The sequence below is a fragment of the Pongo abelii genome, chromosome 3 (genome assembly GCF_028885655.2).
Source record: "Pongo abelii isolate AG06213 chromosome 3, NHGRI_mPonAbe1-v2.0_pri, whole genome shotgun sequence".
In the NCBI taxonomy this organism is placed as follows: domain Eukaryota; kingdom Metazoa; phylum Chordata; class Mammalia; order Primates; family Hominidae; genus Pongo; species Pongo abelii.
The window spans coordinates 109,465,358-109,478,091 of record NC_071988.2 but is presented as its reverse complement, the minus strand read 5'-3'; the positions used below and the strand labels follow the sequence as shown (position 1 = coordinate 109,478,091).

Below are 12,734 nucleotides of genomic sequence, written 5' to 3'. Positions count from 1 at the left end.
GAAGGAAATGCCTTAGGAAGTCCAGGGACCAAATAATCTGTAGTTTGGTAAGGCTGGAGATTTACAGCATATAATAGCAAATCTCAGAGTTGCTGGAGTGATTTTTCACTTAATTCCACCGTGCAGTGAAGGCAGGACCATTAGCACATGGAGTATTAAGAAAGTAACACCTCCAGATTATCATTCTATCTGTAGTTATGGAGAAAGATAAACATCTCAGCGTAAGGGTCAGACAATATGACTACCTTGATGTTTTATAGAAAGATATTTTATAGAGAGTGTTTCTGTTTCAGAGAAAAAAATCTGAAAATGAGAGTAAATGGAAACATCATTGTGAATTTCTATAAATGTAAATTTTTTTTACTCTTCTTCAATACTTCAAATACAACTGTCACCAACATAAGTTTTCATTAATAACACCATGCTCAGCAGTGGTGTTTTCAGCTCATGACTACTGACCTCGGCCACCCCATCCAACAGCCTTCCCAGCACCTCCCTCCTCTTCAGTTTGGCTCGCTCCATAATCTCTAGCTTCACGATTACGGCGTCGATCTTGGACACTATGCTGCCGATGGAATGCTCCATCCGGTCCACTCGTCTCACCAGGCTGCAAGGAAAACACAGTACAGAGGGACAAAGTGCTTGTCATTGTCTTTTCAGCCCCACTGGCTTTTCAAATGGAAGTGCTAAGATTTTTTTCTTAAGCAATACAATCATTTGAAACACTTTCTAAGTTGTCTCAAGCTTTACAGATTAACTCTTGGATGCCGCTGGTGGGAGTCTAACTTTCCTGCAAGTCAGCGCATATCAGAAGTCTTAAGATTGTATGCCTAACCCTTTATTTAGACATTCCATTTTTAGAAGATTTTCTAAAGGAAAATTTTATATAAGTATATGTGTAGTTTTTGGCTATAAAAGAGTGCTGCTTCTTAATTGCGGATCATTGAAAAATGGCTACGTCAAACAATTGATGAGGGGGTATGGCGTGATGGCTCATGCCTGTAATCCTGGCATTTTGGGAGGCGGAAGTGTGCAGATCGCTTGAGGCCAGGAGTTCGAGCCAGCCTGGGTAGGATGGCAAAACTTCATCTCTAAAAAACAGGTGGGCATGGTGGCATGTGCCTGTACTCCCAGCTACTTGGGAGGCTGAGGTGGAAGGATCACCTGAGCCTTGGGATGTTGAGGCTGCAGTGAGCTGTGATCATTCCACCGCACTCCTGCACTCCAGCCTGGGTGACAGAGTGAGACCCAGTCTCAAAAACAAACAAACAAACAAACAAACAAAAAACACCCAACAATTGGCAGGAAATTAAATAATCATTGTTCATCCATACAATAAAATTCTAAGGAGACATCAGACATTATACTGTGGCAGACTATTTAATAAAATAGAATTAGATTTACAATATATTAAATAAAGCTTGAAAAACAGTATGAAAACAGCATGTTCACTTACAATTCTATTATTTTGGACTTAAAAAATGTATACAAATACTTTAAAAACTTGTAAGCCAAAGACAACCTCTGCAATGGTGGCAAGAGGGTTCTGTAGACTCTCTCTTTAGTGAAACAACTGTAACTGTTGAAAATTATTTTTTAAAACTCAAATATTTAAAATTTTCTAGAAACTTTTCAGGGTGTACAGCAAATGAAAAAGCATTTATTCAAGAAAATCTGCTAAATTTTTGTATGAAGAGATTCTGTGGCACTGAAGCCATAATCTGAGCCTTCTCTCCTGTCCCCAGCTCATGTGATAGAAGCACAACTTCACATGGGTGCAGCTAAGAGCACAGGGCTCCCTCCTCCCCCAGCTTCCAGTCTAGGGCTACAGTATCTCCCAGGGAGGGGCAGGCTGCCAGCATTTCTCATCCTAACATTTTCACTCTTTTTTTTTTGAGACAGAGTCTTGCTCTGTCGCCCAGGCTGGAGTACAGTGGCGTGATCTTAGCTTACTGCAACTTCTGCCTCGTAGGTTCAAGTGATTCTCCTGCCTCAGCCTCCCGAGTAGCTGGGACTACAGGTGTGCACCACCATGCCCAGCTAACTTTTGTATTTTTTTAGTAGAGATGGGGTTTCACCAGGTTGGCCAGGCTGGTCTCAAACTCCTGACCTCAGGTGATCTGCCCGCCTTGGCCTTCCAAAGTGCTGGGATTACAGGTGTGAGCCACTGTGCCCAGCTTTCCCACTCTTGTTAAAAAAGTTTTTTAAAGCTTTTTTTTTTTTTTTTTAATAGAGACAAAGTCTCGCTATGTTACCCAGGTTGGTCTTGAACTCCAAGCGTCAAGTGATACTCCTGCCTTAGCCTCCCATAGTGCTAGGGTTACAGGCATGAGCCACCATGCCCAGCCTCAATGTTCCTACTCTTTTTTCTTTTTTTTTTGAGACAGAGTCTCACTCTGTTGCCCAGGCTGGAGTGCAGTGGTGTAATCTTGACTCACTGCAACCTCTGCCCCCAGGTTCAAGCAATCCTCCCACTTCAGGCTCCCGAGTAGCTGGGATTACAGGTATGCACAACCAACCCAGTTAATTTTTCTATTTCTTGTAGAGATGAGGGTCTCACCATGTTGCACAGGCTGGTCCTAAACTGCTGGCTCAAGCAATCCTCCTGCCTTGACCTCCCAAAGTGCTAGGATTACAGGCGTGAGCCACTGTGCCCAGCCTGTTCCCATTCTTAAATGCATGTTGCAGAGGTTCTAATCCTGTTAAGAGTGGCTAAGGGGAATGGGACTCTCTTCTTCCACTCAGTTCCCACTTGTAGGGTGGAGTTTCCATGCCAGAAGAAGCAAGGTGAGATAATCAGAGACTGCCATCTGAGCCCAGTGACTTGTTTATAAAGCAGGATGTCATAGAGAGGTGGGCCACTGTTCCTGGCTCTGTAAGGCAGTAGCACAGTTTTGCTCATGGGGAGACACAGGTCATAGGAATATAGAACTCTTCTCAAGTGAACGGACTTTATTTGGAATAAAGTGTGAGGAAATTAAAGGCTAAAGATGCTCTTGAAAACAATGGAGATTGTGGGGATAAGCATTTTAGAGGAATCTGGTAGCCTCATGAGATAAACAAATTACCAGCTAGTTCACCAGAGAGAACCAGGGAAAGAGACAGCTAAGAAGACAGTTAAAGACTGGCCTCAGGGGCCAGGCGTGGTGGTGCATATCTGTAATCCCAGCCCTTTGTGAGGCTGAGGTGGGTGGATTGCTTGAATTCAGGAGTTTGAGACCAGCTGGGGCAACATGGTAAAACCCCATCTCTATAAAAATGCAAAAATTAACCAGGCATGGTGGTGTGAACCTGTAGTCCCAGCTACTTGAGAAGCTGAGGTGGGAAGATTGCTTGAGCCTGAGAGGTTGAGGTTGCAGTGAGCTGAGATTGTACCACCACATTCCAGCCTGGCAACAGAGTGAGACTCTGTTTCAAAAAAAAAAAAAAAGACTGGCCTCTAAAACTAGTCCTGCAAAGAGGCCTGAATTTAAGTGGATCAGACTGTGGAGCAAGTTATATCCCAAGGCATTTTGGAAAACAATAGACCAATCAGTAAACAATGAAATGTAATAACTGGGTCTAATACCCACAGAGGCAGGAGGTATAACAAAGAGGTCAGAGAAGTTAATGAGCACCCTGCTAAAACCACTGTCTTCCCAGAGTGACTACGTACACAGCCACAGCTGTGCCCTCTAAGGAATAAAGTCAGAGGCAGACACTGTGGGGAAACAGACTGTATGAAAAAGTAAACGAGCAAAGAGCAATAAAAACAAGTCCTGGGGAGGAAAGGGAATCACTATCCAGAGTTCCTACAATATATTATCTAACATGTCCGATCTTTAACAACAACAACAACAAAACAAAACAACAACAAAAAACAAAACAGAAAAACAGGAAAATGTTCCCATATACAAGAAGAAAAAAAAAAAAGACAACTGAAACTGTCTTTGAGAGGGCCCAGATGTCAGACTTAGCAGACAAAGACCTGAAAGTACCTATTATAAATATATTCAAACAGGTTAAAACAAACAAACAAATAATAAAAAAAACCCACCATGGTTAAAGAAATAAAGGAGGCTGGGTCCAGTGGCTCATGCCTGTAATCCCAGCACTTTGGGAGCCTGAGCAGGGAGATCACTTGAGCCTAGGAGTTTGAGACCAACCTGGGCAACTTAGACCCCATCTCTACAAAAAATAAAAATTAGCAGGGTACAGTGGCTCATGCCTGTAGGGTCAGGTACTTGGGAGGCTGAAGTGGGAGGATTGCTTGAGTTCAGGAATTCGAGGCTGCAGTGAGCTAGGATCATGCCACTGCACTGTAGCCTGGGTGACAGAGAGAGACCCTATCTCTTAAAAAAAAAAAAAAGGAAGTTATGATGACATTGTCTCATCAAATACAAGATATCATCAAATACAGAATAAAGAGACAGAGATTTCTAAAAAGAACCAAATAGAAATTCTGGAGTTGAAAAGTATAATAAATAAAAAATTCAGGCTAAGTTCAGTGGCTCATACCTGTGATCCCAGCACTTTGGGAGGCCAAGGCGGGAGAATCACTTGAGGCCAGCAGTTTGAGACCAACCTGGGCAACATAACAAGATGCCATCTCTACAAATTTTTTTAAAAAAATTATCCAGGTATGGCAGCATGTGCCTGTAGTCCTAGCTACTTGGGAGGTTGAGGCAGGAGGATCATTTGAGCCCAGGTGTTCAGGCTGTAGACAGCCAGGATTACACCACTGTACTCCAGCCTGGGTGATGGAGTGAGACCCTGTCTCTCTCTCTCTCCCTCTCTCTCTCTCTCTCTCTCTATATATATATATATAACTATATATATATAAAAAACTATATATATAACTATATATATAAAACTATATATATAACTATATATAAAACTATATATAACTATATATATAACTATATATATAACCATATATATAACTATTATATATATATAACTATATATATATATAACTAACTAACTAACTAGAGGAACTCAACAGAGATCTGAGCAAGCTGACAGAAGAACAAGTCAGTGAACTTGAAGATAGATCAATACAGACTATGCACTCTGAAGAACAGAGAGGGAAGAAAAATGACAACAAATGAACAGAGCCTAAGAGAAATATGTGATACCCTTAAGCATATGCATAATGCGGGTCCCAAAGGAGAAGAGAAAGTGAAAGAAGCAGAAAAAACACTTTCTAAGTAGGATGAACTCAGAGATTTATACCCAGACGTATCATAGTAAAAATACTGAAAGACAAAACCAAAAAAATCTTGAAAGTGGTGAGAGAAAATTGAGTCATCATGTACAAGGGGACCACAGTAAAATTAGCAGCTGTCTTCTCATCAGAAACAATACAAGCCAGAGGAAATGAAGGAGAAAGAAAAGCATTCTCAGATAAACAAAAAATGAAAGAATTCATTGCTAGCAAACCTGCTTTACAAAAAATACTAAAGGAAATTCTTTATGCTGAAAGCAAGTGACTCCAGATTGTAATCAGAATTCACATGAAAAGACAAAGAACACTAGTAAAGATAACTGCGTAGGTATAAAATATAGTATATATGTACATTTCTCCTTTTGTTCCTTAACTGATTTAAAAAGCAGTTGTGTAAAAATATGTACATAGTTGGATCTGAAGGTCTATAATAGAAATGCAATATATTTGACAATAATAGGAGGTAGGCAGTAGCAAAGCTGTATTGGAGAAAGAGAATGACGATAGATGATAACTTGAATCCAGAGGAGCAAAAGAAGAGAATTAGAAATGGTAAAAAAGTAGGTTAATATACAAATTTATAAATATATACTTTCTCTTCTCTCAGCTTCATTAAGAGATATAAAATTATATACTATATATTATACAATGTGTTATAAAAATGTAATATTGTTCTAACAATGTGATTTGCAACATATGTAGATGACTATATATACATATAGATAGATGAATATATAGCACAAAAAGAGGGAAGAGGAAAAAAGCTAAATAGAAGTGATATTTCTATATCTCACTAGATTCAGTTAATACATATCTGAAGTAATTTTTCATAAGTTAATTGTATAAACTAAGTCTTAGAGCAACTCCTAAGAAAATGACTAAAAAAATGAAAAATCATTAAAAAAATTTAAATGTTAAACTTGAAAATATTCACTTAATGTACAAGAAAGCAGTGAAAGAGGAACAAAAAAAAGTAAGCTAGAAAACAAAAAATAAAATAGCAGACAGAAATCAACTATATCAATGATAACATTAAATGAATGGATTAAGCAATCTAATCAAAAACAGAAATTGTCAAACTGGATAAAAAGATAAGATCCAATTATATGCTGTCTACAGGAGAGACATACTTTAGACTCAAAGACATAAATAAGTTTAAAGTAAAAGGATGGAAAAAGATTTATCATGCAAACAGCAACCAAAAGAAAGCTGGAGTGGTTACAGTAATATCAAACAAAAAATACTTAAAGAATTTTACTAGAGATAAAGTGGATAACATCTTGTAATGAAAACAGGGTCAATTCTTTTTTTTCTTTAGCCTCATCAAGTTGAGAGAGAAAATAGGGTCAATATATTAGGAAAATATACTAGTTATAAATATGTATGCACCCAACAACAGAGTTCCAAAATACACAAAGCAAAACCTTACAGAATTGAAGGGATGAACTCCAACTAATAATACTTGGAGACTTTAATACCCCACTTTCAAACATGAATACCACATCTAGGCAGAAGATCAACCAGGAAATGAGAGACCTGAATAAAACTATAAACAAAATAGACCTAACAAACATCTACAGAACACTCCATTCAACAACAGCAGAATATTCATTCTTCTCAAATGCACAAGGAACATTCTTCAGGACGAACCATATGTTAGGCCATAAAAATATATAGAAACATTGATAAACACATGCAAATAGAGACACAAACACTGATATATTAATAAACATTTTTCATTCGTAGAAGTATGGGAAATGTTAATGTTTTCTTTTGCTCTTATTTGCTAATTCCTATAGTAAACATATTATGTAAGAGACAAAACACCAATTGACAAGGTTTTTTTTTTGAGACAGAGTCTTGCACTGTCGCCCGGGCTGGTGTGCAGTGGTGCGATTTCGGCTTGCTGTAACTTTTGCCTCCCAGGTTCAAGCAATTCTCTTGCCTTAGCCTCCAAAGTAGCTAGGATTACAGGTGCCCACCACCATGCCCAGGGTTTCACTATGTTGGCCAGGCTCATCTCGAACTTCTGACCTCATGACCTGCCCGCCTCGGCCTCCCAAAGTGGTGGGATTACAGGCATGAGCCACTGCGTCCGGCCAGTACAAGTCATTTTTAAAAGCTGGATGATTAGTAATGGAAAGGAGTGAATTCAGAGAGATGAGGGAAACTGCCTGTTCTCATGTGGACTCTTGTCAACGCAAATTCTGCCAATTCATTTATACTTACACTTGAAACTCTTCGTAAGAAACGCCACTGGAAATGCTTCCCCTCCTTCTGGAGCTATGTCCGCTATCTTCATCATCATCCTCCTCAGAGTCATCCAGGCTTCGAGGGAAACTTCGGCTGCTCATGGGACGTGGTAAAGAACTGTGATCCAAATCCAGGTCCTCCTGAAGAACAAGGGGTCACTGAGTGAGGAGCAGAACACTGAGACCCCACAGAAGCCTCACCAAGGACTTGGGCAAGCAGAAACTGGATGCATGCCATTTACCTGGGATTTCTTTGTATTTAACACAGGCTGGGACTCCTGCATTTTTCAGTTTCATAGATTGGCACATTTAACTAACAGCAAGGAATAGCCAACTTTTTGTTTGAACAAGAAAGAACATTAAAAACACAGCAGGCAAAGAAAAAACTAAATGAAGAAATATGGGCCAGGCATAGTGGTCACACCTGTAATCCCAATACTTTGGGAGGCTGAGGCAGGAGGACTGCTTGAAGCCAGGAGTTCGAGACTGGCCTGGGCAGCAAGGTGAGACTCTGCCTCCACAAAAAAATCTTTTAAAAATTAGCCAGGCATGGTGATGCATGCCTGCAGTCCCAGCTACCTGAGCTACCTGGGAGGTTGAGGTCGGAAGATCACTTGAGCCTAGGAGTTTGAGGCTGCAGTGGGCCATGAACCATCTTAAAATAATAACAAAATAAATAAAGAAATGAAGAAATAGATTACAGATTGAGTGTCCCTTATTTGAAATGCTTGGGACCAGAAGTGTTTTGGATTTCAGATTTTCAAAAATATTTTGCAATGTTTGCATTATACTTACTGGTTCAGCAGCCCTAATCTGAACACCCAAAATCCAAACTGCTCCAATGAGAGCATTTCCTTTAAGCATGACCTTTGAGTATCATGTTTGTGCTCAAGAAGTTTTAGGTTTTGGAGCATTTGAGACTCACATATTTGGGTTAGGGATGCTCAACCTGGATCACCTTCTTTTCATAAAAGATAATACATTCAACAGCTCCTAAGTAGGAAGCATGTAATGTCAGAATAAGAACTTTGTCTAAATAGAGCCTTGTAAAAATTTTCCTTATTTTCTTTATGCTTAAATTTCACAGTGACAGGAGAAGTCTGTCACCTACTAGCACTGTTCTATGGAGTGGCATTTAGAAACCACTGTCCTAGACTTCTCATAGGAAAGCGGCTTTTGTAATAACATTCATCTGTGTTCTCTGTACCTCAGCTACCACAGATTTTTGTTGTTGTTTAACCATTTATTTTTGAAAGTTAATGGTAAAGCTTTGAATTTTTTTTTCTGACTATAAAAGCCCACTTATGTTTATTTTTAACTATTTTGTAAAAAGTATTCAAATGGAAGGCGGCTGTTAATTTTATTATAAATGTTAATAATTTAGGAAAGGCACGGTGGCTACCGCCTGTAATCCCACCACTTTGGGAGGCCAAGGTGGGCAGATTGCTTGCAGTCAGGAGTTTGAGACCAACATGGTGAAACCCTGTGTCTACTACAAATACAAAAATTAGCCGGGCATGATGGCGTGCGCCTGTAGTCCTAGCTACTTGTGAGGCTGAGGCAAGAGAATCGCTTGAACCCGGGAGGCGGAGGTAGCAGTGAGTCGCTATTGTGCCACTGCACTCCAGACTGGGAGGCAGAGCAAGACTCCATCTCAAAAAGAAAAAAAAGTTACCAATTTAAATAGCCACTAACTAACCAGAATAATTTCACATCTCTTGGCAAGTCATTTTTTGTTTTCTTCACTCTCACGGACATTGTGGACTCTGCAGCTACTCAGGCTCTGCAACTAAAAGAGAACTTTTCAAGCTAATTACCAGCAAGCTTAGGGCCCAATTTGTAGCCCAATCTTAATAAGCATATGTGTTTTTATGAATGCATTTTTAAGCTTCATTAATAATCCATTATTTTTACTTTTGTTTTGCTTGCTTTTCATTTTGACTTTTTTATATCATGCTAACCATCCATTTTTATACATAATTGTGTTATATATTCTTTCTGGAATAAACAGGGTACTAACACATAAACCGACTGAGAGAGAGAGAGAGAGAGAGAGAGAGAGAGAGAGAGAGAGAGAGAGAGGTGGGGGATGGGCAAGAGACTCAATAACCCACTACTTCTATAGTGTTTGATACATCTGTGGTGTTGTAGGTACCAAATCAAATCCGGTTCTCCTAAACCAGACCCACCCTCTCTTTCTCCAAGTCGTCTCTCATCTGTTGATGTTCATGTTCGGTCAGCTCTTGGTCTCCATCTTGGTCGTACTTTGTGAATATTGCCTCAATCTCTGCATCAGTATGGCCCTTCCTGAAATTAGAGAGAGGATACAGATAAAACTCATTCCCTGTACCCAGTTCACCCTAAACACAGAGACATCAAAATGCAGGAGGAAAGGAGAAATCACCAAATGGGGGCAAGTTTTCCTCTTATAACATGTTCCAGAAAGATACCTGCCTCTGGAAAAAAAAAAAAAAAGTATCTGTATGAGCCCTTGGGCTAGAAATATTCTTATCACCAGGAATTTATCTTTAGAAGTAGGAATTTTTCAGAACCTCGGGAAGCATGATTCTCACCCTTTGAGATCTTGTCGAAGTTCGTCAAAGTTTAACTTGCCTCCTCCTTGCCGCAGACTCTCTGAAATGTCATCCACGGTATTTTTTTTCAGTTTTAGTTTGACCAAAGCTTTATGGTAGCCCTATCAGAGAGAGAAAAAATAAAAGACTTGGTTTAGTGTATTCTCCTTTTGCATTTGTTTTACTTTCCATTCACAGTAGTAACTACTATAAACCTGGTATACATTGGCCATTCAACAAGTATGTGCTGGATGAATGAACAATTAATGTATCCAGTTTTCCATTAAACACTTGTGGAAGAGTTACATGGAAAAAGTCAGGGTCTTTCAGTAAGTCATGAAGAACTAAGGGTCTTTTACTCATATGTGTATTCAAGTTTATGTGATAGAAACAAAAATTACTATATATGCGATAGTTGTCTGCCTCAGAGCATAAAGTACTGTGCACCAGTTCTTAGGAATACCAAGAAACCCGAATCATGAATTGCATCTTTATTTTTTATATTATCTGTCTCCTAGACAGTAATTTCCTTAAGTGTGTATAAACAAACAAACAAACAAACAAAAAACCCAGTGAAATGTAGATGAGGATTTTCCCTTTTTTTGAGACAGGGTCTTACTCTGTCACCCAGGCAGGAGTGCAGTGGCATGATTCTGGCTCACTGCAGCCTCGACCTCCTGAGCTCAAGTGATTTTCCCAACTCAGCCCCCAACAAGTAGCTGGGACTACAGGTGCGAGTCACCACGCCTTGCTATTTTGTTTTTTTGTAGAGACAGGGTCTCACCATGTTGCCCAGGCTGGTGTTGAACTCCGGAGCTCAAGCGATCTGCCTGCCTCGCCTTCCAAAGTGCTAGGATTACAGGGGTGAGCCACTGCCCCTGGCCGAGGATTTTTCACTAGCAAACTTTAGACCTGACCTTGCTTTGCACATAGTGCAGCACTGTAAGTGACCATGCAAGCTGAAATTTTGCAAAATGATCTGAATAATCAGTGGGAAGAATTACAATTGTTCTGTGATCTTTACAACTTTTAATCAAAACATTAAACACTCCCTTAGTGTCAGTTATAAATGTATAGGGAGCTTAAAAAAGAAGAAAACTAATATTGATTTAATACACTAAAATGTAAAACATTAGAAACATTAAAAACTAAAGTGTTTTATTTCTTTGTAAAAAATGTATCCAGAGTGCTTTTAACAGCGCTTGCCTTGTTTTCATTGTATAATATTACACTGTACACTTTACAATGTGGAGTGAACTTCTTTTCTATGCATTAGTGAATTGTCATATTCCTTCTTAAATGTGGATCAGCTTCCAACATATTTTTCTTTTCTTTTATTTATTTTTGAGACACAGTCTTACTCTGTCACCTGGCTGGATTGCAGTGGTGCAATCTCAGCTTACTGCAACCTCCACCTCCCTGGTTCAATCAATTCTCGTGCCTCAGCCAGTTGAGTAGCTGGAATTACACGTGTGCACCATCATGTCTGGCTAATTTTTGTATTTTTAATAAAGACGGGGTTTCACCATGTTGATTAGGCTTGTCTCGACTTCCTGGCCTCAAGTGATCCACCCACCTTGGCCTCTCAAAGTGCTGGGATTACAGGAGTGAGCCACCATGTCCAGCCCCAACATTTTTTCTTTTGTACTTTCATTATTGTGAAATATTTCTAATAAGAGTTCCCTTAATGTGAAGTTTTTTGCAGGCACCATTTCCTCAAGACATCTTCATCCGTTTTATCACAGCTATTTTCCTCATTTAAGTTGATAGACCTGCCCTAAGTTCTTCTGGCTCCATATCTGGATCTCTTGAATGATCGCAGTGTCAACACTCCCGTTTCTTCTTCACTCAGCTATTTCTTCTATAAATCCATTACTCTGTTTTGAATTTCACTTCCAGTGTTACCATTTTTCATTTCTTTGCTAGCCCATTCTCTTTTTCTTTTCTTTTCTTTTTTTTTTTTTGAGATGGAGTTTTGCTGTTGTCACCCAGGCTGGAGTGCAATGGCGCGATCTTGGCTCACTGCAACCTCCACCTCCTAGGTGCAGGCGATTCTCCTGCCTCAGCCTCCCCAGTAGCTGGGATTACAGGCATCTGCCACCACACCCAGCTAATTTTGTATTTTTAGTAGAGATGGGGTTTCACCATGTTGGCCAGGCTGGTCTCGAACTCCTGACCTCAGGTGATCCATCCACCTTGGCCTCTCAACATGTGTGAGCCACTGCACCCATTCTCTTTTTCAATTACCCATTTTTGTAAAATGTCACATGGGCTTATTACTGGAACACAAGGAAGCAACACTACATGCTTTCTTTGTGAATTGGATAGCAGATGTTCAGTGACCAATTAGTAACAGACTGAAAATAGTGTCATGACTGGCCAGTGAGCCTGCTCAGCCTGCACATTTGTTACTCAGGTAACTGATCTATACACTGAAGACCTAGCAGTGGAGTTTGTACTTTGTGCTGTTACTCAGAGTTAATATACTATGATAACTGAAATTTGAACTGTGTTGTTGAAGGTGGTATTACACAACAAAACTGGGGTAACCGAAGTTTGTGTGTATCAGAATTGTGCCAAGTGAGGAGTGCTTGCATACACACTGGAGATTTGCTAAAATGTAAGCAACTGTTATGCAGAATCAGGATAATGTGACTCTTAGGTCCCATCCCAAGGACTTTGTTTTAAGAGGCTTAAGTTTTC

The 12,734-nt window shown here is 39.7% G+C and overlaps 1 protein-coding gene across 2 annotated transcripts in view; it reads right to left on the bottom strand.

The window, feature by feature from the left end:
• Positions 1 to 12,734, bottom strand: part of PKD2 (polycystin 2, transient receptor potential cation channel) — a 79,153-nt gene that overhangs the window by 2,380 nt on the left and 64,039 nt on the right. For both annotated transcript variants that reach the window (XM_024245890.3, XM_054554142.2), the window contains 4 exons: positions 10,032 to 10,153; positions 9,648 to 9,765; positions 7,436 to 7,599; positions 460 to 607 (listed from right to left, as the gene is read on the bottom strand). In XM_024245890.3, coding sequence (XP_024101658.2) covers positions 460 to 607; positions 7,436 to 7,599; positions 9,648 to 9,765; positions 10,032 to 10,153 — 552 coding nt within the window. The remainder of the gene's footprint in view (positions 1 to 459; positions 608 to 7,435; positions 7,600 to 9,647; positions 9,766 to 10,031; positions 10,154 to 12,734) is intronic.